The 22319-nt window shown below is 35.2% G+C and overlaps 1 protein-coding gene across 3 annotated transcripts in view; it reads right to left on the bottom strand.

Moving 5' to 3' along the window:
- Window positions 1-3200: 3200 nt before the first annotated feature.
- The window catches only part of LOC135118931 (zinc transporter foi-like), a 46470-nt gene continuing 27351 nt past the window's right edge, over window positions 3201-22319 (bottom strand). For 2 of the 3 annotated variants that reach the window (XM_064042092.1, XM_064042093.1), the window contains exons 2-7: window positions 7063-7576; window positions 5629-6710; window positions 5171-5307; window positions 4456-4536; window positions 3894-4081; window positions 3201-3458 (exon numbers count right to left, since the gene is read on the bottom strand). In XM_064042092.1, the coding sequence (XP_063898162.1) occupies window positions 3318-3458; window positions 3894-4081; window positions 4456-4536; window positions 5171-5307; window positions 5629-6710; window positions 7063-7485 (2052 nt within the window). In that variant the 5' untranslated portion in view covers window positions 7486-7576 and the 3' untranslated portion in view covers window positions 3201-3317. Of the gene's footprint in view, window positions 3459-3893; window positions 4082-4455; window positions 4537-5170; window positions 5308-5628; window positions 6711-7062; window positions 7577-16481; window positions 16623-22319 lie in introns of those variants that run through there. The other variant, XM_064042094.1, reaches the window with a different exon arrangement.

A 22319-nucleotide genomic window follows, 5' to 3' on the forward strand; every position in this document is an offset into this window, starting at 1 on the left:
TACTAGTTTCCCGTTTTCACCTAGTATAGAAAGGAATAATATAATTATTCAATCTTACCTATACGAACCAAAATAATAAAAAAAAGTATGTGAAATAATGTTGACCAGTCAGCCTTTTGAGTATCACATCCCCACCCTACAGGATCAGGTTAAAATAAAAACCGTTTAAAAATTATGAATTTGAATTATATTTTATTACAATATATAGCAAAGTATGTCCAAGTTTCATTTTATCACACATAGCTCGCATCGCGATCACATTTTTACACATTTCCTTGATATCTTACAAAACTGAGAATCGGTCAGTTTGTCGATATTTACATTCTCATCAAACATGATTTGCAAACACCAATAAAATCAAAAATCGCTTAAAAATAACTTAAGAACGTACTTACAAACTGCTTTTCTATAGTTACTTTTGTTTTATTCAACTTTCGAATATTTGTTCATGAATATTGTTGAAAAATTTCTATTAGGCCATAGAACATCACTATAAATAATTATAGCATTTTTTTTTTAATATTTATGAACAGATATTTCAAAAGGAATACCACACATACAATGGTCCATAACATTTTAAATAAGTTAGCCTCAATTATTATCGACATCGATAAATGAAAGCTAGTGATGCGACTATCATTTATCGATAATCGATATCAAAACGCAGCACTTTACAGACAAAAAGCAACTTATTTGTGTTAAATATCAACTTAACCAATTTATTTAAAAATGAAATGCATTTTAACGTTTTTTCTAATAAAATTAAACGCACCTTAATAACTTTTTTGTTGAGTTTTCAATTCGATGCCCACTTTTGTATCAGATACAAAAATTATCAAAAGATGAAGCAAGAAAAAAATAAATGGAATTATTTACAACAATTTTATTTTTTGTATTTTGTATCCGATACAATGGTGGTATTTAAGTAGATATTAAGTAACACTTATTCACAATAATTCATATACGTAAGTACAAGTTTAGGAACAAAATACAAAGAAGAATCTTTGTGATAAAATTTATTCTAGTGTTTTAGTACGGTCGCTGTTTCTTGGCTAGCCTGAAGTTAGGATATTAGCTGCGCAATACAAAATTTTAATACTAAAAGATCTATTTGCGCATCCAAATATCCAAACTTGAGATTTTACCACAGTGAAGAAGATTTTAAACAACTAATACAATTTATTCAAGCGCTCAGTAGGTAGTATCCCTAAGGAATAGTGAGTGCACCTGTGTCTGCGCAAATGCTTGTGCACTATAATATGTCCTGCGCAGCTGGCTGATCTCCTTACTTGAGAACAGCCGCCGTAGCCGATAATCAGCTAGGAGGACATCATATCAGTATCACTGAGTGGAGAAATTTCATTGGTTCTTTAAAAAAAAATCTGTTTTGGTAGATGCTAGACCAAGGATTGTCGACCGTACATAATGAATCCCATAGAGAATTTTGAAATACAGAATTTTCAAAACTTGAGTTTTAAAAGCCACAATTTAACGATGATCTTTGAGAAAATAAAGCCTGCTTTCTGATTGATTTTCAAGTCAAGTAGGAAAATTCTGGCTATAACATACTAGAAACCCTTTAAAAACCCTTCTACTAATTCCGACTATTGTTTAAATAGAAAAAGTTTTGAAATTACAAAATCTACATATAGTGGTAATTTTATAACCATTCTGTAAGAAAAACCGTATCATGTTGAATATATGTTGCATAAAAATGTCGTAAAGAAAAAAATATATAAAAATAATTAAAACACGGGAAATAGGGTCAGGGGGGGGCTATAATTTAATTCTTTTTTTATATGGATTTTTACAGAATGGTTGTAAAATACAGCTAATTAAAGCATGTACAGTAGGAAGATTCATATTTACATGTTATGTATGAAAAACTGACTTTATCAGGCTCAAGAGTTTGTTTGTTTGATTGCGCTAATCTCAGGAACGGACCAGTATTTAATTTTTTTATTTTATTCAGAGTAAGTCAGATTTAAAAAGTATTTCAATTTTATTATACCATTTATGGAGGAAGGCTACTTTTTATGAGCATTTATGATATTAGTACGATGGTGTATGTACAACCACGAATTAGTTTTCAATGTATATAATTTTATATTTGATTAAAATAGATAAATACTGGTTTTTACCCAACTTTGAAGAAGGGTAATGTGTTTTCCATATTTATTTGATTTAATAAGCTGCATTTTGCAGGTTTATTTTTGGTCAAAAATGTATTATTTAATGTCTATTAATATTTTTTATGTCCTATGCGTGAAAGTGGAATATACTATACTCTATCCACGGAAGCAAGAGCTAAAAGGTAAACAAAGAATGACATTCATGTCATTGTCATTATTTGTTTACCTTTTAGCTCTTGCTTCCGTGGATAGAGTATAGTAAATAAAATTCCAAAGAAATCCATAGTTAAAAACTAGTCTCCAACAGTTATTTTAGTAATAATATTTAGTCGAAAAACGCACGTATTTTATATTAACCATTTAATTAATTTAACTGTTCACTTAAACATTCTACAACCAGTTTCACAAAGTATTCGAGTGTTAAAAATAATAATATTTTAAGAAAATTTCGAAGTATAGCTTTATCACAATTTATTTATTTCTCATTTAATTTTATTTACACTATTTATAAGTACCTTGAAATCATGTTTTAAGTAGACACCATAACTTATTATTTATAATTAAAAATAAAAGTTAAATTCCATAGACAAGGGGCCAATCTTTTTCAGTTTAAATTGTACAATTCTTTCATTGGTTTTTATTTTAGCAAGTCAAGTAAATGAAAATTATTTTTTGAACATATCTACAAAAATAATTGGCCACAATTTATCCTAGTGTAATTTTACAAATAAAAGGTGCAATTTTCTAAAGGAGAAAAATCCAAAAAAAAAATATGCTCACAAGTATTTTCGAAAAATCTCAAAATCAGGTGACAAAACATAGCACCAGAAAACGTCGACATAAAATTAATTATATTCGAGATCTAACCGTCAATTACATTTTTGCAAAATTCTCATTTTTCCCTTTTTTACACTATGGTCATTTTCTGTACACTATGGTCACAGACCATAAACCGTTTTGCTTATAGCCACTAACACTTGATAAACATGTCCGATTGGCACTTATCACTGGTTTAAACGTATTTCACAATATTCACGATTTGCACAGATTGGTACTATTTTGCACAGATTGGTACTATTTTGCACAATTTGCTACTATTTTGCACAGGTTGGTACTATTTTGCACAGGATCGTTCTATCTTGCACAGGATTTTCCTATTTTGCACAAGAGGCTATTCTGCACAGTTTAGCCGAATAGCGTTTTGAGGTCGTGCTCGTAGAGAGCAATGACCAGCATTATGCCAATGCCGGTAGCAAGCCCCATCAGTTGTAGTATGCACTGGCAGAGAGTACCCTCTTTGCTGTGCGATGTACTTAACTCGGGCATCTGTGGAGGATAATTTAGTAAGTAAGTTGGATGGATAGAAAGTTATATAGTTTATTATTTACACTACATCAAATTAATACAAAATTTAGGTGACGCAATGGGTGGGCTTAATGCTAAATACAATATTTTAACGAACTTTTGATCATAATAATGACGGATTCGGACGGGCGCTATCGAATCGCCCGAGTAACTACGTTTAGGTCAGATAGGCAGTCACTCCTTGTGGCACACTGGTACTCAGCAGCTTTTCAAACCACACGACCGTTCCATTGTGCACAAAAACGTCCCATTGTGCACAAAACAGCCTTACGTACTGGGGAATTTGCTACGCCACTTCTTCCCAACAAAAGCACATAGCAAGCGCTGAAGAGTGGTCTTCTTGGGTCTGAACTGCTATTTCGCAGCCAATTTTAAATAAATAAGTTTTCAGCTTACCATATCAACGAGCGCAATATACAGGAACATGCCGGCAGCGGCGGCAAACAGCCAGCGAGTAGCCGACGGCGCGTGGCCCGCTAGGACGCCGCATACCATGCCGAGAAGACATAAGCCAGACGAGAGTATGTTGTAGCAAACCGCTCGTTTGACTGACATACCCGCTTTTAGGAGGACTGCGAAGTCACCTGGAGAGTGAAAAAGTATTTTTAATTGTTGGTTTCTTTGGGAGTCAAAATAAATCTTTTCTTGTGTGTGTGTGTGTGTGTGCGCGTGTGGGGATTTTTTGTACAAAATTGTATACTGAATCTAGTCTCAGCGATTACTATGTGGTGTGGCGGTGTCCAATTATTAAATTAGTAATTTGTATTGTAAGTATTCTTACGGACGAGTTTTTTGTGTTCTTAATCTGCTTTCAGTCTTCTAAGAGACTGTGATTGTGTAGGGAGATGCGTGGAAGTCGAAGAAGGATTTTTATAGTAATAGGGCCAGTGCCTCAATTTTATTTGGATAAACAGCACAGCTGCTTTACTAACAAGGTGTAATGTTTTTGTCAACTTACCCAATTCATGAGGCAGCTCGTGGCACAACACCGCGATGGCTGTTGAGAAACCGCCCGCTATGTTCGAAGCGAACGCAGCACCTGGAAAAAAGATTGTATGTTTAAGTTAATGGCTGTCTGATTTACTCTCATAAGTGCTAATCTAATACCGCTATGTACTCCTACCCATAGGTACTACCTTAAATACCCCCTTATATTCTCTTTTTTATCCTCCTTTATGTATTTACTCCCATATGCAGCTCCTAAATTGCACCTTTATTGTACTCCTTTGCTGCACCCGTGACAAGATTTAACCTTATGCTACTGCTCCATCTGCGTTAGCGTTAACGTTAATGTCAATGGACAACTAAACGTTATTTAGGGCATTAAAAATGCGCGTTGGCTACACTTAAACCGACACCCGAGTTATCGCTTAACGTTTCATGCTATTAATGATGCCATTTGTATAAAATGCCATTAAAACGTTGGCTACATCTGTGTAACGCCAAAATTTTACGCGTTAAGACGCAGATGGAGCAGGAGCATTACCCGTGAATTGGACCTGTGAAACTGTACACAGCATTCATGCCATGGATCTCCTAGATCAATGGTCCAGTAAGGGTGTAAAGACGTACTTTATAAAACACTGGTACTCAGCCGCATCCTGTTAGATTGGAAGCCGACCCCAACATAGTTGGAAAAAGGCTCGGGAGCTGACGATGGTGGAAAGACGTACCTATAGCCATGCCATCAGTGAAGTTGTGCAACCCGTCTCCCATGATGACCATCCAGGCGACGGACGCGATGGACGAGGGCGGCGCGTGCACGTGGCCGTGAGCGTGAGAGTGCCCGTGGTGGGCGCGAGAGTGCTCCCTGGAAATTACGAGAAGACACTTAAAATGGAAAGAAAGGAATTAGAGAAGAAGAAGAAATAATTTGTTGAGAGAAAAATGGTTAGATTTTGTTAAAAATATGTTTTAAAGGCAGTTTTCTATAGAACATTAAATACCTAATGAAGCTTCTGCCAGCAAGTGCAAATCTGGATAAAAAGTTACTTAAAAGCCTTCTTCTAGAATTGGACTGTCTTACACTGAGAGTTTTTTCAAATCGGACCATTAGTTACTTAGATTTGCATAACCAACTCTTCAGCTTTATTATACGTAGTTATAGATTCCATCAAAAAAGCCAACTCACCTCAATATAACAGTATAACTATCACCATCCTTCAGATCCTTTCCCTCCTCTTTATGCTTAATATTATTCATCTCCACAACCGCTGGAGTGGACTCCGCCTTCAACAGCCAATCCTTCGCTGTAGGCTCCTCCTTACCTTCCGCGTTCAAAGCATTCGAGGAAACCACACTCACGGAGTTATTGTGTTTCTTCCCATGTTTAGGACTAGGCGGTATACCGTCTCTCAAGTGATGGTCATCATGAGTATCAGTATCAATTTCGTCATAACAGTAAGGGTATTCAGAGTACTTGTGCTTGCAAGTTTTTGTTGTAGGATCCCCTTTCTCGTCTCGCTTGAAAATTTTCATGAGAGAATTTGAGGTGGAGTTTGTAATTGGGGCTTTAGCGCCTCCCGAACAGCCTCCTACAGTCTCGTCTTTGAGGACGCGGACTCTTGAAGGGAGTTTGTCTTCCTCCAGCTTTTGGCGGCGTTTCCTCCATTCGACAACAACTGTTAGACCCTTTTCCGTGAAGTAGAAGAAGACCACACCTAACATAGCTGCGAGTCCCTTCCACATTCCATCGTCGTGAGACGCTCGTATTTCGAGTTCTGTCTCTCCATGACTGTCGTGGTCGTGAGCAGGACTCATTGCATGAGGCATGAGATGTAGTAATGCATCACCGCAGAGAGTACCAACAGCTAAAGCTACTAGAAACTGCAGTAGATGATTGTAATAAGTCTTATGCATAATTGGGATCACGGCTACTCCGAGAAGACCGCAAGCACTGATAGCAAAAATACACAACGATGAGTACAGCCATACGGCATACATATTTTTAGAGTACGCCATTTCTGTGGGCACATGTTTGGGAGCTACGTCTGTTCTTCTGCCTATCCTAGTTTCTTTGACACATCCAGTCCTTTCTATGGAGGTGCTGGCTAGTTTTTGGTACAGGAGTATGGGGCACATGGTCTGAAGAGTGGATTCCGTGATGATCTCATCAGCTTCGTGCATGTGGTGGTCGGTGTGCTCGTGAGCGTGGTCATGTGGCGGTTTTAACCGAGTGTTAACAGTTGTGATTAGTTCTGAGCTGTTCATACACTGGAAACAAGAGAATTTTGATGTTAATTTCACGTTCATTGATGTGGTAAGGTAAAATAAATAACATTGTTCAGGTTTTTCTTAATAAGTACTGCAGATTTGGAAAACAATCATCGGCTGACGCAGAATGATGTCCACTGCTGGACAAAAGCCTACCCTAAGGTTCGCCAATTTGCTCGATCTTCGCCAACCCGCAATGGAATATAATAAAAATCTAAAACTATGACGCCTTTTCATACATGTGGTCAGTTATCAATCTGAACTATCCACATATTTAATAGAGGTACTGCATATCTGACCTCCACAAACTACCTTCCCTACACAGTGTCTTAATAAAACAAGATATACTCACATTAACAACATCATTTTTAGCATCTTGCGCATGGTCTCCGGGGTACAGCCCCCTACCGGTACTCTCACTCTTCTGTCCTCCCTCCACCAGCTCATGCAGGTCCAGTTCCACCAACATCTTATTGAACCCCGTCAAATTCATCGTCATATGCTCAGCATCTCCATAAAGCCTAAAGATCTGCTGTACATATGTATCAGGGTCAACTTTTACCTCCCTTTTGGACCTCCCCTGTCTAATTTTCTGCAATTTCTGATGGTATCGGGTAGACCGTTTTTCTTCTAAGTCTATATTTAAGTGATCTGGTTCGTTGATGCTCGCATCGTATGTGAGGATCCCGTTGCTTTGTATGTCTATGTGTGAGCCACAGGAATGGGCTGCGCAGAGGAGACAGAACATACAAACGGTGACTATATGACGAGTCATGGTTATGCTTAGGCTAAATATGATTGGCTTATATTATAATATAAGGCTAATCCATTTGTTGTGTAGCGGCGTGTGGTTGGCTGCTGTTGATCTGTGGACAAGGAAAAAGAAACATTAGTTTCAAATCACAAAATCTTGACCGATATAAGGGGCTAAAAAGTACGGGTTTGACTGAAGGGATGTACACAAATATTTCTGCTAAACGTTTGCATAAGAACACTTCAATTTTGAGTCCGTTAGAATCACTGGTCACTCTCAATGGCAACTGGAAGCAACTAGGTAGCAACTTATTTTTAGAGAGATAATATGAGGAATGACTAGTGGCTCTGATGGACAACTCTATTTTGCTAGTTTTCAATTAGCTTTGTTACTGACTTTTCGGTTTTATTGGTCTTATATCATGTACCTTAACCTATCTTAAGATGGATTAACCGTTTAGACTTCAGTCAGCCATTGCAAAAAAACGATTGCAGCGTAAATAATTGTTCCAAAGGTTTGCAATTAAGTACCTACATAAGAAAAAAACCCAGTTAGGTTAACCAAAAAAAATCAGTTAAACGGTTTTTGTCTCGGGTCAAGTCAATCTGTGACTAATTGCAGTAAAAACAAAAACTAATCTATTAGAGATGATTTTTTCGGTTAATTTGAAGACCTTGTACTAGATATTCATTTGTGGGAAGTTTGTTCCTATTGCGGCTTGATGATAGCACCATTTTAGAAACTTGTTATATTTCATAAAAGAAAGTGTCTGGAGTTTAGGCAAGATTAAAACTATTATTTTTATAGATACCTAGAAAATTCCTAGAAAATTATATTTCAATGTAAAATAGTAAATAGAGAAAAATATACATTTGGATTAGTCATTTCTTAAACAACTATATCGATTATGGAAAAAATCTTTACTAATTGAATTCGAAGTACATTAAATTATATCCGACAGTGGAAAGAACTAAACTAGGTATATTTTACGGTTTTTTGTAATTCCGTAATTAAAGAACATACATAATAAAAATCAGTTCAGCCAGGTCTTGACTTATATCGGTCACAGATTCGATTCCCGGGTCGGGAAGAAATCAGATGATGAATAAGACGGATTTTCTATCTACAGTGGGATGAAGTTATAAAATAACTTTACTAAGATAAGTTATGTATACAGAAAACATTATAATATCACTAACTATATTAATAACTGTTATAGATAAGTGGTGTCTTTGTTCCTATAAGTTTATCTAACTTCCTCATTATTATTTAATTACTATTGAAAATGGTTGCATCACTACTACTTAACTTCTAACTCATCGTGCCGGCACTCGATAAATGGTCCATTTAACACTGATTACTTTTTCGTTATCGCTTTAGTAGTTTTTGAGATTCGAGTGTTAAAACAAACTCTTCGACATAACGGATAAAAAAAACGGTCCAACGATATTACCAAAAACCCTTTTTTAATGTTATTAACGGTATAAAAATGTATCCGACTGTTGAAGATTATTTGATTGTGATTGTGAAGTATGTTAAATATAGTGTGACCAAAAAATCATTTCCATTACACAAAACATAGGCAAAATACTCATGTACAAGCTAACTACACTTAACCACAAAACTGAAAGAATTTTTGAAATCGGTCCAGCTGTTTTCGAGATTATGCATTGCAAATTTTTTTTATAGAAATATAGGTATGTGCCAAAACTGTATATTACATAATTCTGCCACTAACTATTATGCAGTCTTGACGCAGTATTGCATATACGAGTATATAACAAACAGTCGTTATTGGCTAACTGCCAGAAATAACGGCGTAAATCACTGGCGTTTTGTGTTGATTTTCGGTCGCTTTTTGATTGAGGAAAAATGTGTGTTTTATAATAATGCGTAATTAGTTAGGCTTAGGCACATGTAGTTAAAGGATAATTTTACCCTACTACAAATAGTTAAATTATGCTGTTATAAAATTCATAAGAAATAGTTTAAGAGCCAATTTACTGACAGTCCTTTATGTAACCATTTTTTTACTAACTTTTACAAGTTTCATAAAATAAAAGATATATCTGCAAATAATTTTCAATCACAAAAGCATTTTACAAAAAAAAAAATGATGTTTGGGACGCGTTTTAAACAAAATACATTTAAACATATGTCAAACGTCACTATAAATCTCTCAAAATAAGAAATAAAACAGGAACTAATCGTGAGATACTAATAAGAGTGGAACTATAATCGCCACGAATTGGACGGTGAATCAATTCGATACGGTGTCGACAGTTTACAGTATAAAAACTTGGTAAATCTATTATTATTAAGTGTAAGATTATTTTTCAGGATTAGTACTAAAATATTTTATGGATAGAAAGTTAGATTTAGATCTAATGTAAAAATTAATCAGCTTTCCCGGATCTTATACGGATAAAAAGTAGGTAGTGTTACGCTATTGTAAATAGGTATATTACGTTATTTATAAATTGTATTACGGAGTAGCCAAGTTTCATAAAAATACATTCGGCAGGTTTTGGGTGAAAGAGTAATAAATAAACATAGAAAATAGAAACCCATATATATACATAACACAACAATTGAAGTTGTATACCAAGCCAAAGCTAACTTCAGATAGGCAACGTTATTTGACTAAAAATACAGTTTTCATTTTCTTTGCAATAAAAATATTAACACGAACCAATTGTGTAATCGGTATTCCTATTTTATAATAGAATTTGTTCGCCGCAGATATCTAGAACAAAATGCACATTAACGTTTGACCATCAAAAACTATCTAAATATAAAGACTTTTACACGTGCAAGTTCAAGGCAAAAAACGATCTGGCCTGATTTTGCGCGAAAACATGTTTTCTTACATCATTTGTACAAACTAGTTGTAACCGCGGTTTCACCCACGTCACGTGGGAACTACTGCCTGTACCGGGATAAAATATAGCCCATGTTACGCGGGAAGAGTGTAGCTTTCCATCAGTGAAAGAATTTCTCAAATCGGTTCAGTAATTTCGGAGGTTTTAGGGTACAAAAAAATGTGTCTTCTTTATTATAATAGACAACTAGCTGACCCGCGATTCAGCTAGCGTCCCGAGGGATCAGATTCATATCGTCATATCTACTGGGTTAAATAAAAACCTGGTATAAAAATTTAATCATTGGTAAAATTATAAATGCGAAAGTGTATCTGTTTGTTGCACTTACAAGCAAAATCTAGTGAACCGATTCAAATGAAAGGCAGTCAAGGGCCTATGATGGGACATAGACTTTCTGTTAGAGTTTCTTAGAGAAGGGAACGAAATCGTATTCAAAATAAAGTTTTCATTTAGTAGGTATTTAGCCAAAGACATTGTTGTCATTGTGACGTCACTTGACGGTCACCGATCCATTTCTAGACCTCGTAGGTCGTACGTGAGGCTATGAGAAAGTGTTCTACATATTTATAATTTGGTAGAGGAAAAGCAACTTTAATATGCTAACTATACTACGGTTAAAATGTCGATAATTATTGTAAAAAAAAACATAAAAATAAGGCGTTTTTCATGGACATTTTGTCTGAAAAATCTAATGTGTTCTTAAACGTATCAAGGCTCCGAAACTACTGAACCGATATGAAAAATTCTTTCACTATTGGGAAGCTACTAAAACCCCGAGTGTCAAAGACTAGTTTAATAGTTTATCCAGGTACGGGAAAAAGCTCCCCTGGGATAAGGGTTAAAGCGCGAGAATCATCAAGTAGATTATAAAATGCATGACATTGTATATGATATATTTTGATGTCTTGAGGACAAAGTCACGGTTCATTTCATAACGTAAAAAGTAAGGGCATACTTTTATTACTTAAACATAAATTCTAAAAGGACTATTTACATTAACGGACATAAAAGTTCACGTTAGTAGTAGGAATATGAAAAAGAAATGTTTAACCTTGGACTGTCCTAAAATACTTCATACATAAGTAAAAGCTATTGATTAATTTTCGGTTAAACTTTTCCACATTATGTATGTTAAAGTCATGGATAAGCTTTATGTATCATCTGTCTAACTCTTTCCTAAGTATGTTGGGGTCGGCTTCCAGTGTAACCAGATGCAGCTGAGTACCAGTGACCCCAACATAGTTGGGAAAAGGTTAGGCCGTTAGGCAGATGATGACTGGCTGAATTGGAAAATGGCTAGACAGATGATGACTAGCTGAATAAATGTTTTTACACATTGCAGCTCTATTTCTTCGTAAGTGAATGTTTTAACTATTGTAAGACCTTGACTGTTGAACTACCAGAATACTGGGCGATATCTCCGACTTGAACTTAGTTTGGGTCCATATAAACTCTTTTGCAAAAAAAACGGGCACCTATGCGAAATCTAGGTTTTAAGGCCTTCACGTGTATTTCAAAGGGTTTTAATGATTGTAGGATGTTACTAGCATCAAAAGGGCTAACCAAGCATGCGTGAGAGTGTATTCTAAATTTGAATTTTGTAGATATGCTAAGAAACTGGTTAAACCTTGTTTTGGACTAATTCCTGATAGACAGTTCGTAGGGGTTTTGAAAAGTTTTTGACGTGATTTTCGGAAAACTGATAATGTAGTTTTAATTAATGATTAATCTACCTTTCTGTTAAATCTAAAGATTTTTGAAAAACTATCCGTATTTGATAAAATTTTCACCTGCTCTAAATGGTCTATGCTGATGATTGATGGCAATGTTAAGAGTTTCGGTATTTTTGTGTAAAGCGTTCTATTGTTTAGATATTGTACCCACGCGGTTAAAAATATCTCTTTCTCATAAATAAACACAATTTAGAGGAGTACCAATATTTTGGACTGCAACGAAAACAATTTAAAGGTAGCCGTTCACAAGTCGGCTCCTATCAGACTTTGACATTTTGAAAAATATTGAAATTCTACAAAATACAGAAAATAACGCATAGACTGTGAGCACGAGGTCTTAAGGTCTCGTAATCACTGATTTTTAAATAACCTCGCCTGTTGGGAAACCCCGTAGACCTCTAAAGATCTATGAGTCTGAGCGTTCAAATAGCGGGTTTTCATCCCACGGACATTTTATTAAATAAACCTGTCTATTCCAAGGTTTTCTGGTATCCACAGCAATTTTCCTGCTTAAATCATAACAATAATTGGCTAACTGATCATTAAAAAAAAAAACATACGTTTACCAATCATTTTGAAGTCATCAAGCCCTTTCAGCTAAATCATCGTTTAGTAACCCGACACCTATGGAGTTATCGAGAGCTTCAACGCGGCAATAATTTGACTTTTTGGATAGTTTTAACTCTTATCATTATTTTTCATATGGTTATTTTTGCATTTATCACCAAATTCGGTATTTTTTTAATGTCAAAGTGTGATAGGAGACGAGTTGTGATCTGGTTCTGCTAACATTAAATTTGTTTTGTCGCAGCCCAAAGTACTGATACTCCTCTAAATTGTGTTTATTTATGAGAAAGGGTTATTTTAAACCGCGAGGGCACAATATCTAAACAATAGAACGCTTTACGCAAAAATACCGAAACTCTTAACATTGCCATCAATCATCAGCATAGACCATTTAGAGCAGGTGAAAATTTTATCAAATACACATAGTTTTTCAAAAATGTTTTGATTTAACAAAAATGTACATGAATCATCCATTAAAACTGCATTATCAGTTTTCTGAAAATCACGTCAAAATCTTTTCAAAACGCCCACGAACCTTCTACCAGGAATTAGTCCAAAACAAGGTTTAACAGTTTCTTAGCAAATCTACAAAATTCAAATTTAGAATACACTCTCACGCATGCTTGGCTAACCCTTTTGATGCTAGTAACATCCTTCAGTCATTAAAACCCTTTGAAATACACGTGAAGGCGTTGAAACCAAGATTTCGCATAGGTGCCCGTTTTTTTTGCAAAAGAGTGTATATTATGTAGGTATTGTGTTGTTTGACTGCATAATAATAGGGTTGCTAAACATTTTCCGTCGTACCGCAAAAACTTTTAAACGTCTGTTGTTTAAAGTATGGCTGCAAAATTCCAACCTTATTTTAACGTCATAATTTGTAATTTTTTTCGACAAGTGTTCAACAGACGTTTAAGTTTTTGTACTAATGCCATTTTTTTGTCGTAGACTTTATAAACGTAAAAAGTATGTTATCCCTATTCTGTATTTTCATAATTGGGGTAACATAATTTTTACGCGTTTATTAAAATCTTAAAAAAATGTCAAGATGCATTGATAAAAACATATATTTTCTTATTTGCATGTTTTTATCAAAACGGTTTAGTTGGTAAAGAAAAGATTTTCTATAGTACCAAAGTTCTTCATCATAATCATGTGTTCATAGAAAAGCAAAAAAAAAACAAGAAACGACAACAGCTTTTTAAGCTTCTGATTACGAACAAAATCATTCAATCTCATCAATTGACTAGGAAATGTACTTAAACTACGTTTTTTACCACAATAGCCACACCTACACCACTGAACCGTGAAGAATCGACATTTATCATCAATACTTCCTTAACAAAAAAACTTCAATAGAATATAATCAAAAGAAAAGAGATAAAAAGACTTTTTACTATGTAAAAAAAAATATAGACAGGTCGAATACTGTCACACGCTTCAACAAATAAACAAATAAAAATAAAACACAAAGTAAACTTCCTGTGGTAAAAAGATATAGCAAAAAAACATCGGAAGGAAATTGATAAAATTTAATCGATATATCGATATAAATGTTTGTTCGATTTAATCGATAAACGATTTTATAAGTCGACAGGTTTGCTTTGAGCACTCGAGGAGTGTCCCGGAGATAAGGAGAAAAACATATTTTTTGACAACTGTTGTTGTGAAATTAAATTGATTTTACTGATAAGTTTTGGAATCTGATTTTTAAAGCAGGTCAGCTAAAAAAAATCAGATAGATAGATAGATAAAACATTTATTCGGACAAACGACAAGACACCATAAAGATACACAATAAGAAATAAAACAAAACAAGAAGTGGGTAGAAAGACAAACATAAAATACAAAAATTAACGGCGTGGTGCAGTGTCTTACGCTTGCACCGAATGGGAGTCCAGCTCAGCATGTGTCAGGTAGAATACCTGACGCTGGTATTCTGATGGATCCCGAAAATGACGCACGGACGTCGAGTAGATGATTGGTGTGTGCTGTGTGTATTTGAAATAAGTGTTTAATGTTCTGTGTGTGTTGTGTTTGAATATGAACTATGTAAGATTAATAATGAAGTGCAAAAATGTGTAATTATGCAATCTGCCAGTACTAGTTTTGTCAGACTACAATCAACAATCACATAATATTACACATTTTTTGGAAAAACAATGCCCTGAATTAGTACTTCATATTATTATTTCCTGTTCCGATAGCCTAAAGTTTTTTTTTATCTCTTTGCAAATTTTTTTTTAGACATTTCGGTGGGTGAAACCGGAGTAAGAAGCTAACGTCAATCAAATTAACAAATATGTATTTGTAAGAACAATAAACTTAAACTCTAAATTAATATTTACCCTACTCATACGTCCTAGATAACATTTCGTTACAATAACGGTTATCACAAATAACGTGTTATCAAGTAACGGAATCAAAACAAGGTGAAACTGTTTGATAACGTTACACGTTTCCGTCTGTTTGTTCGTCCTAGATGTACTTGTTCACGTTATTCTACGTTTGTACTACTTTGATTAAGTAAACAAACATGTCTAGTTCATATATCAAAAGAGTGTACCGCTTTTATCTATGAACTAGCCGTTTTACCGTGGTTTCACCCGCGTTTAGGGGGAACTTTTGTCAGTAGGTGGATAAAATACAGCCTATGTATACTCGGAAGGGTGAAGCTTTTCTTCAAAGAACCAAACAAAAAAAAAGAGGGAGTTTTTTTTGTTTAAATTGGTGAACTGTCATTTTATTGCGAAAACCGACTTTTAGGAGGCAGTGACAAATTAAATAATTAGTCTGTCAGCCTTTCTTATAATTTTTAATTTCTATTATTTTCATTTCTGACCCAATTTGTATCAAAACTGCAATTCAAGCGCCGCATATCAAGTTGTTAAACTATAATTTACACTCCTAACATATTAATCGATTTGATATCGATTATCGATACAAAAATATCGATAAACGTATGTTTGCTGTGTTATACAATTTTCGCGTACGATGACCCAATTATGAGGCGAGGTCAACGAACTGTAATCTCATGTTGACTGTAAAGAATTAAAAGTTAATATTGGTGTATTTAACCGATAAAAAACATTGGTAAATATTTCGCGATAGTTGAGAAAACTTTTTAGTCAGAAGCCAGTAAGTCTGACACCAGTCTTACCAAGGGGTAATAATGTTGAGTTGCCGGGTACCTGGGTTGAGGAGGTCAGATAGGCAGTCGCTCCTTTTAAAGCACTGGTACTCAGCTGCATCAGATTAGACTGGAAGCAGACTCCAACATATTTGAGGAAAGGGCCGGGAGATGATGAGTTAAGAAAACTTTTTAGTAGAAACAACTAAAAATGTTATCAAAAATATCATCATCATCAGACTTAAGACTAAGACTCAGTATAAAATAATGAAGTTATTCCTATTAGGCACAAAGTTTAAAGAGAATCGAATTTACCTCAATATAGGTATCTAGTAGATTTTCCTCATACGAAAAAAATCGTCAAAAAATAAGTATGTAATTAAATTATCCTTAAAGCAGTACTAAAACAATTTTATTACCGTGTTTATCGAAATGTAGAAGAAACACATAGGTACCTAAGTTATTAAGCGCATTGTTAATTTTATCAAAAGATATTTTATATTATTCATCCAAGTCGATACCTACTGGGCGGATATAATGAGCAAGAATTCTACTTCGCGCATTTGGATAAAAAGTAGCTTATAAACTTAGTTGATAAATCGACTACTTATCACTGAAATTAGCACGTTCTAGCAGTCTTCGGATTTATAAGAAATACCACTCCATAAAAAAAAAACTTAAATTTAATAATTAAAAAGCACATACCTCTTCTTCCAAGTCGGCAAACTCAATCAATAAACAAGACAGAGGAACAACAATAACTATATTGAATAGATAACGCCTTATCTAACAGATAAACGTATACTTTATCAACGCTATCTGCAAGCGAACGCCGCTAACGTATAACGCCCGTTACACTAAACGAAAAAATGAGAACGACACTAAAGTATGCGCAAGAGCATATAAAAACTCACTATTCAAAAACACACCTTAATACTGGCCACATACAGTCTAATACCGCAAAAAAAAACAAAACACATTCAAATAAAGAACACATAAAAAAAAACCGGCCAAGTGCGAGTCGGACTCGTGCACGAAGGGTTCCGTAAATTACAGTTAAATCAACCTATCTCAAAAACTATAAGAGATACTTTGATCAAACCAAAAATCGTTGAAAGAGTTAATTAGCATGCATCACCTCTATTTTTTTTAGAATTTTATACCCCGTAGTTATAAAAATAGAGGGGGGGGGACATACTTTTTACGACTTTGAGAGCTGATATCTCAAAAACCGTTCACTTTAAGAAAAATGTTTTTTAGAAAACTTTATATCATTTTAAAAGACCTTTCCATTGATACCCCACACGGGTATGTACATCGAAAAAAAAAATTTCATCCCTCAGTTACATGTATGGGGGGCCCCACCCCCAATTCTTTTTTTTACTATTTAGTGTCATATTTTTGTAGCGGTTCATACAACACATATTCCCATCAAATTTCATCACTGTAGTACTTATAGTTTCCGAGTAAATCGGCTGTGACAGACGGACAGACGGACAGACGGACAGACGGACATGACGAAACTATAAGGGTTCCGTTTTTGCCATTTTGGCTACGGAACCCTAAAAAACCGGCCAAGTGCGAGTCGGACTCGCGCACGTAGGGTTCCTTACCATCCAAACTATTATTCTATATACATACATATATTTATAGATATCGAGCAAAAATGAGTATGGGAGCCCCCCGAAATATTTATTTTATTCTAGTTTTCAGTATTTGTTGTTAGCGGCAACAGAAATACATCATCTGTGAAAATATCAACTCTCTAACTATCACGGTTCATGAGATACAGCCTGGTGACAAACGGACGGTCGGACGGACAGAGGAGCGAAAACAATAGGGTCCCGTTTTACCCTTTGGGTACGGAACCCTAAAAAAAACAATGGAATTTAAAATTTCAAACTCCATATTCAAACGTGTTCGAATCATGATTTAGTTTGCGAAACTCATGCATCTGACATTGAAATTTGTTCAACTGAAATCCGACTTTATCTTACGTATATAAGGTTTATTTTAGCTTATTTGGTGTGTACAGGAAACTTGTATGGTTACGTCATATCTATTTCTGTGGTGCGCATGATTCAGTGTCGTATAACGAAATAACGAATAACGTGATGGATTCGTTAGGGCGGAAAGATATGTGGTATTGAAACGTGCTATTCTGCTATAATATGTGAAATTAATGTATGGAGATTATTGACTGTGTTTTAAAGTATGATGGTGGCTATAGTTTTTTATTATGCAGGCTAGTGTACCTATTTCTTGATAATTATGAGATACAAATTTTTTAGATAAGTATTTTTAGATAATATTAGTGGGGATTTATGTCTTCACAAATACATTAGTATGACACAATGTTGGGAATATGACTTTGTTTGTTTCACGCTAGAATGGCTGGATCGATTGATGTCTTCCTAGCCGATTATCGGCTACGGCGGCTGTTCTCATATAAAGAGATCAGCCAACTGCGCAGGACATATTACAGTGCACAAGCATTTGCTTGGACACAGGTGCACTCTCTACTCCTTTACTCTCACAGCCCGATAGGACGACAATCCGACACCACCGGAGAGAGATCAGATTAAAATGGGCCTGGAGAAGTTTAGTGGGTGAGAAATAGTTTTAAATAATGTTTAGTATATCCACATTTTTTTTAGACAAAATATTCTAAATCTATAAACGAAGGCTAAAATCATTGTCCCATACTAATAAGGTCGAATAGCGGAAAATGTGTGGGTGTCTGCTAAGGGCACAGGGTCAAAACCTTACCTTCATAAACTTTAGGACGAAAATATAACGGGCATACTATACTAATATACATACATATGTATAAAAGGCAAAGGAAAACATCTTGAAGAAACCTGGACTTTAAAGTCTGAAATCAATCTGCCTTGAGCAAGCGTGGTGATTAACGCTCAATCCTTCCCGTGTGAGAGGAGGCCGCAGCCCAGCAGTGGGGCGATAAAAAGTCTGATGATGAAAACTATATACCTACTAATATTATAAAGGTGAAGAGTTTTTTGTTTATGAACTACTGGACAATTTATTTCAGAGTTAGATAGCCCTATATGTCCAGGAAGGCAATACGCTACATGTTTAAAGAGACGCGGGTGCGACTGCGGTAAAAAACCAGTTATAATCTATACTAATATATTAAAGAGTAAACATTTTTTGGCGCCGAAGTTACTAAATCTGCCGGGGCTGCGGGATTGTTCGAAAGAGTTACCGCGGCCCTGGTACATAAAAGGCCTACGACGGAACACGACGGTTTTTAGTCAGTAAGAGTCTGACACTCCCTCACCGCTGCTAACCCACAGCGGGGTCATTTGATGATTTTTGACGTCGTTAAAAAAAAAAGTTACTAAATAGAATTAAAAACTACATTATTCCCGAGTAACATAGGCTATATTATATCCCGGTACGGGCAGTAGTTCCCACGAGACAGGAGCGAAACTACGGGAGGTAGCTAGATATAATATACCTAGATATTATTAATAGTGCTTTGAGACATAAACTGAAACTGTACATGACTATGACTAGGTCATTTGCAGTCTAAACATAACTGTAACACTAATGTACTAACCACGATCTTCGGCGAAAGGGAAAATGAGCACTCTTGTAGAGTATATACTCATCTATACTAATATTATAGAGATGAAGAATTTGGTTGTTTGCTCCTTGTGACACACTGGTACTCAGCTACATCCGGTTAGACTGGAAGCCGACCCCAACATAGTTAGGAAAAGGCTGAATCATTAAATAACTTCTTTCGTTATGAGTACAGCGTGAGGGAGAGTCAGACTCTCACTAAAACCCATCATGTTCCTTCTTTAACCCTTTGTGTACAGGACCGTGGTCTTTCAAACAATACCACAGCTCTGTTGGTGTATCCTCAATGAGAGACCAAAGTCCAGATACCTAAGTACTCTATAGTGGTCCCATTCAGCCACTAATGGGTCTAGATTTAACTGAATTGATTGTTCCAGTCTAGACTGTAGGTAATTAACTGAGACGGTGATGTAACCCGTCATACATAGTTTTAATGTAGGTAGGAACTTAGGAACTGCTTGTAGACAGAAGTTTGTACGATGAACCAGTGTGCAAACGGAGCCACTGCCTATCTTATTTCTTCAACCCAGTTATTTGGACAACCAGATACCTCTTGGTAGGACTGGTTCTCAGATTTTCTGGCTTCTCTGACTAGCCGTAACAACTGCTAAAGATGCACAAATGACAGCCGTGACCCACCTCTCTAACACGTCATGACAAGATGGTCATCCATCCACGGACTGCCGCGTCAAACGTTGCTTAACCTTATAGCCACAACCCGTGTTGTTACCCGTAAATACAAAGTTCATACGAACAGGTCTTTACAAATAGCGCATAAACATACTTTCACTTTTTAATTGTAAAGTGCACATTTTTGTTGCACAAGCTGACAATGATTCTCAAACTATGAATATAAATAATTGTTTATTCATTAAAAGGGAATCTAGAGATCGTATTGGCGACTTGGCGTAGATGCTTTAACGAAAACTGGAAAATACTTCAAATGTTTTTTTACAATAGACTCTGGATTACTTAGGACTCTGGAATCTGACATTATTATGCCATGAACCCCCGTAGTGGATAATACAACTTTGACAAACACTGCCACTCTAAAACAGTGCACTGTACAAATATTTTGTAGCAGGCAGATAGTTCCACGAACTGCCATTCGTTATGATAAAAATAAAATGAGATAAGTACCTATGTATTACGAATGATGCTGCAATAAAAACTTTTACGTATGTACAAGTTATAGGTATGTAAGGCTGCTTAAATCAAATGCATATCAAATTATTTTTTTAGATATTCTCTCGAAAGAACGGGTCTCATCAAGTGCCTAGCCTTTTCCCAACTATGTTAGGGTCGGCTTCCAGTCTAACCAGATGCAGCTGAATAGCTGAGTACCAGCAACTCCCTACATAGTCGGTAAAAGGCTCGGGAGATGATGATGACGAGTCTAAATACACCCAAAGATGGGTTCCACGAAGCGACTTGCGCAATGGTTTGTGACGACAGAAAGTTTGGTGAGGCCTATACATATATCTTAAGTGGATCAGCTTCCGTAACTGCTCATTCCAGCATTTTTATTGATAGGTAGCTTTCAAGATAAGATTACATATTTAGGTTTATAGACGTTTAGGTATGATAAGTGTCCGATTGATTTAAATATCAAAATGCACACGGAAATCCCAAAAAATCGTACTCAAATAACATATTTTTTGCATTTTGGAGATAACGCATTTTTTGTAAGTAAGTATAAATGCGAAAATGACTGTTTGTCGCGAGTTCACGTCAAAAGATACTGAATCGATTTAATTGAAACTTGGTATGAAGATAGTCATAAATAGAAAGGACATAAGCTACTTTATACCAAGAAGTTTAAACAAATTAAGAGATACATATTTACAGAATGTCTTGAAATTATTATTTGTAACCCTAAAGTAGTATTTCAAACTTTGAGATACATAAGTCATTTATTTTTAATACGAAGAACATTATGACTCATAATATTTATAACAAAAACTGAGTTGTGTTAACACAATGGCGCTTTATATTAGTTTACAGATAATGTCATTAATATGATATTTATGTATGTAAGATATAACTTATTAGATTTACTTATGTGCATGAAAGAGGACACTGTCATCTCTAAACATTTTTTAGTGCTCTTTAACCAAGTGCAAAATTAGCACCCGATTTCTAAGAATTCACAAATGAATGAATGTATTATTGACTGCCTCTATACCTCTACAACAAATACTGAAAACGATGTACAGTAAAGATTTTATCTCCCGTACATTGAACATGTATTTTTTGTAAATTTGGAACCCCTCAAGCAAACCTACGACTCCCATTTATCCGGTTTTCGTGTGTATAAGATAAATATGACAGATTTTTTTATTGTTTGTATCAAATATTTACCAGGTTTTCCCACGGCGTTGCTTGCGAGGCATAACAGTTATTATATAAAAAATGGTTTAGATAAACAGCTATGCACCTAAAAAGTGCTCATGTACCGGATGAACTAACATACAATATTTTTTTTTTACAGTTATATTTATATTTAGTACAGATAAATGTATGAAGGGGAATACTATCATATATTTTAAGCCATTGCAAATAAGTTGAAGGTTATTACAGAGGTTAATGCCTTGTTATTCTAAAAATATACTTAATATTTGCTTAAACTAACTGCACTTTTGATATATTTTTATCAAGCTATCTTCCGTTAGCGGTTTCACACGCTTTCCTGCGGTAACTACTTCTAGAAAACGGATAAAAAGTAGCATGTATGTTATTCTGATGTTAAAGCTATACTACTGCCAAGTTTCATTAAAATCTGTTCAATAGTTTTTGAGTTAACGAGGAGCAAAAATTCATATATACAAACTTTCGCGTTTATAAGTTGGATAGAATATTTAGTTTCTCGTTGCAACTAAAATAAAAATGATATTTTAGCTGGAAGTCAAAAGAATTTGACTTTCAAAGCCACAG

This window comes from Helicoverpa armigera, chromosome 27, assembly GCF_030705265.1.
Source record: "Helicoverpa armigera isolate CAAS_96S chromosome 27, ASM3070526v1, whole genome shotgun sequence".
NCBI classification, from domain to species: Eukaryota; Metazoa; Arthropoda; class Insecta; order Lepidoptera; family Noctuidae; genus Helicoverpa; species Helicoverpa armigera.